General features: G+C 35.3%; 1 protein-coding gene across 1 annotated transcript; it reads left to right on the top strand.

Moving 5' to 3' along the window:
• The first annotated feature begins 3,865 nt into the window (after positions 1-3,865).
• On the top strand, positions 3,866-5,868 carry LOC145045957 (uncharacterized). The gene is made up of 2 exons (XM_078994247.1): positions 3,866-4,010; positions 4,648-5,868. Exon 2 carries the CDS (start codon positions 4,668-4,670, stop codon positions 5,634-5,636), a length of 969 nt encoding a protein of 322 aa, XP_078850373.1. The 5' UTR covers positions 3,866-4,010; positions 4,648-4,667; the 3' UTR covers positions 5,637-5,868.
• The last annotated feature ends 232 nt before the right edge of the window (positions 5,869-6,100 follow it).

Genomic DNA, 6,100 nt, shown 5'->3' with positions numbered 1-6,100 from the left:
TCTACAAGTCGTAGTGTTGTCTGATCATCTTCTAATCAAGTGAGTGTGTGGTTACTTTCTTCTAACGCATAATTATTAAGTATTTAATATAAAATACGTTTTATGTGTATATTTTGTTGTTACATGCGTGAATGTATATTCACTTTCTTCTATCTCATAGATCTGATTTATTCTCTATGAAATACGTGTTATGTGGGTGTGCCTCATCTATTATGTGGAATAGGTATTCAATGAGAATGCTATACAGGTTTTAAACTATGTATAAAAATATATATTTTTATCTACTAATATGTTGGGTAGAACATGGGTAGATAGTTGATGTGTGATAAACAGATGAGAGGCCCCGATGTTGTTGTTGTTGATCTAGTTATTCAGCGGAGTATAGATTAGACCAAGAGGTTAGTTTTAGATCCGGGAGTATGGATTAGGTAAAGAGATAAAACTTGTTATTAGTCCGGGAGTATGGATTAAGACTAAGTTAACTGTCCCTAGTCCGGGAGTATGGATTGGGCACAGTTATTGATCCGGGAGTATGGATCAGATCATGATTAGGGTATAGTTAATTGTCCTTATTCCGGGAGTATGGATTGGGTAGAATTATTGATTCAGGAGTATGGATCAGATCAGGAGGTTAGTTTTAGATCCGTGAGTATGGATCAGGTAGTTTTAGATCCGTGAGTATGGATCAGGTGAAAAAGGTTAGTTTTAGATCCGTGAGTAGGGATCAGGTAAAGAGGAAAATTTTAGATACGAGAGTTTATATCGTGTCGTTGTGAGGATCGATGGGGTGGGATAAGAGTTGCCTTTATATGGTGAAATTGTACAAGTTTGAATGTTTTATATTTATAAATATATGATATAACATTGTGGGATGAAAACCATATATATGCTCACCAGACTCCCAAGCCTGACACACTCAGTTTTCTTTGTATCACAAGTATTAATACGAAGACATATTTCACAGAGAGATTTAAAGGAGATATAAATCAATTGTGTAATTAAATGTAAGTTCTGTTTATACTTATATGTCTGTATCGGAACATGACATCCCGATGTTTTATTATTAAATGAAAATACATTCTCTTTGAGAAATGTTTTGATAAGTTATTATCATATCTTGTTTTGGGAACAAATTCCGCAACTGTTTTATTTAAAAGAGTACTCTGATTTTAAAAACAAGCATAAACAAATAGGTCTTTTCTGGCTGTGAAATTGGGGATGTCACAAACACATCTTCTATATCATCAACAACTACCGAGACTTTCTTTTTAAAAATCTTAGAAGATCCCTAAGACATATAAGATTGATCTCTTCTATAACCGGGAGGTTGTGATGGTGATTTGGCTGCCCCCTCCCCCTCCATATTAGCTACCAAATGGGTCGAATCACCCTGCAGGTCACAACCATCCTCCATAACTGGAGAAGGCACCACCGAGTTACAATTATTTTCAACGACACCTCTCATGACAACAACATTAGGCATAAAAGACCCCTCATCCATAGCTCCATCACCTTTTGTTTGATCATTTGTTTGGAAAAATCTTCCTTTTCTATCAACAAATCCATCTCCTCTAACACCATTAATAGGTGTATTATCCATGTTAAAATAGTTATCTTGCCTCTCATCAACCTTATCGCCATTCTACATCAATAAAATCATTCACATCGTCCTCGAAACAAGCATCTTCTTCCTCTCCCCCTGACAGGTCTGGAATGTCCGACCCTATTTCTCCATCCTCCATAATATTTGGTTCCCAATTTGAAATTTCATGCACCACCACTCCATACTCAACATCTTGAGCAACCACTTTAATCATATCTTGTATAAAAAAAGGTTCCGCAGCCTTAATACACACACATTTAACCACCAAACGAGCATCACCATCCTCTTCAATAAAACAAACCTCACCCCCACATAAAAGCCAACTTTTTAACCGTAACATCATTCCAAACATAACATGGTAAACCCACCAGCTCCAACCAAATAGCACGTTCTTTAACAAAAAAAACATTAACAACCAGTATAAAAACTGAGAATGAAGCCTTAATTGCCTCAGATTTCTTAGACCGTGTACAAGCAACTTCTGATACAAAAGAAATATAGATCCAACCACTAGCAACATACTTAACGATAATTTCCGGAAAACCTTCTTCTTTCAAGAGAATACACAACTTAGGAATCAATATAATATCCTATAGCTTGCCAAAAACTAATACTTTCAATGACAACTAGTTATCGATCTCATATCCTTGTAAAATACATTCAAGAACTGAGCCTTTATTAGTTTTCACAACCCCCTGACCCTTTAAGACATTTGCATACGAATTAGAATTTCTAACAGCATGTACATTCAGCTTCTTCACCTGCTTAACAGTATTATGCTCAACAGAATTATGAGAGGCAACCTTCTCCTTTTTATTATTTTAATCAAAATTCTAAAAAAAATCTATAATTTTTCCACAACTTTTAACAAAACAACTTTAAAACTTTGTTTTTTTCAAAGTTTTTTTTACAACTTATTGTTTTACAGACCAAGTTTGCCACATATCCAAATCCGACCAAAATTTTGTTTTATTATAATTTTCAGCAAAATATGATTTTTTTTTTTCGTTTTTGTGTACAAACATTCACATTTTCCCCCAATTTAAAAAATTATGATGCTTTTGTCCAAGCTTTATACAAAAGCTTTCTAGAACTTAGTTTTTTTTAATAGGGCTAATGACCTAGGAGGGTAACGAACTTTGGTGTTTGATCACATTTAGGTAACCGTATTTTTTTCGTACATGTTTGACCATAAAACTTGTTTGACTTGTTCAAAATAGGGTAATATAACTGGTAATGTTGGTCATATTACCTTATTATGAACATGGAAAACAAGTTTATTGGCCAAATGTGTACGAAGAAAACATGGTTACCTAAATCGAAACAAAAACCAAAGCTCCTTACCCGTTTTGGTAATATTAGGTTTTTTATGCTAAGTGAAAATAATCATAAGACACACTGATATGACGTGGAATCGAGACATCATGTCTTTAGTGTCAGATCTGGATTGTAGATTTAAAGTAGATGTCGTTAATGAGTTTCCGACTTGATTCCTAGATGTCATTAGAGAACAAAACCATTAGACCACCTCTAGGACTGTAACCCAGGAGCAAGTTTTGACAATCAAGTTAGATCAACGTGTATCAGGAGATGGTCGGATCTTGGGTCAGCTCAGTTAGGCCAACTAGTCAGTGGATAAGTTGTAGGAGCTTAAGGGGCTAGGTTGTATGTGCTTTAAAGGCCTAATATCACCGCCTAGCCCACAACTAGTTGGGCTTGAACTGGGTTGGCCCAAACCTAACCTAATTATCCATTGACCTAGATCTATAACCCACTAACAATATTTTTTTGTACACATTTGACCAGTAAACTTGTTTATTACCCAATTTTGAACAACCAAACAAGTTTAATGGTTATTTACGGAAAAAAAAAAAAAAAAAAAACATGGTTATCTAAATGTGAATAAATACTAAAGTTTTTTACATTCCTAGGTCATCAACCGTTTTTAATACTTCTTACATCTTATTGTTTTATGGTTTTTTAGTTTTTTTTTTTTTATAAATTATATATTACAACCTTTGTATGTTTTCTATTAGCAGATATACCATATAGGCAACAACAATATCACAATCTCACGGCAAACATATACCCTAGTAATAAGGTTAATATACATTAGGGTTTGGGCCAGTAGGGTTAGCCTTTAGGACACCAACAGCCCAAAACCAAAATGCGAATGGATGAGTGATGATGACGATTGACGATATTGACCGCCCCAAAAAGGCGTGGCTGACGGGGCGGCATACTTTTCTATACGGTTATTATAGTAAATTCACACCGAACACCCTTCTCTTCCCAAACAAATACAGTTCATTCATGTCGCATAGGCACTGTAAGGAGTCCACGAGGCTGCAAAAACTAGAAACTTCTTCACCAAATCTCCAAATTCGGTTCCTCGATTAGCAGCCAGGTTTGATTTCTACTGCCTACCTTCATCAATTAAACGCCGATCAATGTTTCAAATATTTTAATTACTCAAATACATAGCATTCGTCTTAATTAGGTTTTGTTTGGTGATGTTTAGATTCTCTTTGACATGATCCGTTGATCTATGATTAAGTTTTCTCTTGGCGTGCTAAAAGTTCAAAATTCAAAAAATTTAAATATGATTATGAAAAGGTGTTTTTCTGATATTGCTTGAACAATCGTTTAACTAGGTTTTTGGTTCATGAAACCCTAATCTTCTGTTTTGCGACTCTGTTTCCACGGCGTTGAGTTGGAATTTAAGCGAAATCGGCTCAAAATTTCAACTTGTTAAGCTCAAAAATCCCAAATTCGAACCTTAAATTCCATGCTTCAAATACGTACAGTTGGAATCACATAAGTTACCTTATTGTACGACTGATTCTGATGTGCAGTTATCGCCGTCTAATTTGTGCGCATGGATTTGTTTTGCAATCATTACTTTTTTCATAAAAGAAAAGAATTGGAATCCGATACCATTCCCAATGAGTTTATGATATTTTTGTATAACCAAATTCATATAATCAGTTACTGATCAGATCAATTACTTACATTTTTTCTCTCTCTCCATTCTTCATAACCAGAAACTCCTAGAAGCTTCAAGATGCCCAAGGATCGAAGATCTTCATCTCTTGATAGGTTTAGAGCATCACCATATCCACCTTGCTACAAGAAAGCTGATAAAACAAAACCCAAATCCCCTTCTCCACCAATTGGAAACGAGAAAGAATGGGAAGAAGCTAGATGCCCTATTTGCATAGATCACCCTCACAATGCAGTCCTTCTTCTTTGTTCTTCTCGTGAAAAAGGATGTCGCCCATACATGTGTGACACAAGCTCACGCCACTCAAACTGCTTTGACCAGTTTCGAAAGTCAACCATGAACATGAACCCTAATTCCTTACAACAACAACAACAATCAAAGCTTGTTTGCCCTCTATGCAGAGGTCAGATCAATGGCTGGATTGTAGTTGACCCTGCACGCCATTTCATGAACAAGAAAACAAGAACTTGTTCATCAGGAACTTGTGATTTCACTGGAAACTATTCAGAATTGAGGAAACACGCGAGGCGTGATCACCCGTGTGTGCGACCCACAGAAGTGGACCCTGATAAGGAACTTGAGTGGAGGATTTTAAGGGAAGATATGGAACATCGTGACATTTTCAATATGCAATTTGAGTTTGATGATAATGAAGAGCCAATTGATCAAGTTTTGGAAGGTTTGAGTGAACTCGCGAGTCCAATGTGGGATATTGATTTGGATTTTATGAGCTTCTTGACTAATTTTGAAACCGAATTTGATAATATTTTTCCTGAAATTGATGGGAATTTGGTGATGGATGATTGGGAGAATATGTTTGGGTTTTTAGCTTCTTCACATGAGCCAGAGATTAGGTCAAGAGGAGGAGGTCAAAACAGGTCAAGGGAGATTGGTTTGACTACTAGAAGAAGAAGCAGTAGAAATGGAAGACAAAGGGCAAATCGGTCAAATCAACGTTCGGATACTCAACAGGCACAGATGATGACTCCTTGGGTTGATTTTCTTGACATCGACTCCAATCTTCCTTAAAATGCTTGCTATTAGTTTCTCATAGTACTTCTTTGGGATATCAGGTTCAATTTCAAAAAAAGATTAAAAAAAAAAAATGGTATTTGGATTATCTGTTTTTTATTTATTACTTTTGGTGTCTATTATATTTGTATTTCTGATTTACGTTATGATCTGTAGAAGTGGTAGTAGTTTATGGATTGATTTTTCTTTTGCTTTATGGAAAGTGTTGAAACTTTGTCCTTTTGTTTTCTTTCTTCCTTCTTCTTGTTGGTGAATTATACTGACTATTAATATGCATCTAACAATGCAAAAGATGTGAATCTCGTCATGAAAAATAGTTTTAGAAAATTTATTCATTCATGTCACTTTATATGCTATTTCTACTCCAATTTTTACATGGTCGTGTAAACTTTCATGAGTAAATTTACTTGGGTTGTGTAATCTTTTGTGTAGTCATTGATCTTTAGAAATACAAATGCGTA

The sequence above is a fragment of the Lactuca saligna genome, chromosome 5, assembly GCF_052625555.1.
Source record: "Lactuca saligna cultivar CGN05327 chromosome 5, ASM5262555v1, whole genome shotgun sequence".
Classification (NCBI taxonomy): Eukaryota; Viridiplantae; Streptophyta; class Magnoliopsida; order Asterales; family Asteraceae; genus Lactuca; species Lactuca saligna.
The sequence above is the reverse complement of the archived record's forward strand: the minus strand, read 5'-3'. Positions and strand labels throughout refer to the sequence as shown.

Excerpts from the sequence above, each read along its gene's own strand:
- LOC145045957 (XM_078994247.1), top strand. The coding sequence starts at position 4,668 with ATGCCCAAGGATCGAAGATCTTCATCTCTTGATAGGTTTAGAGCATCA.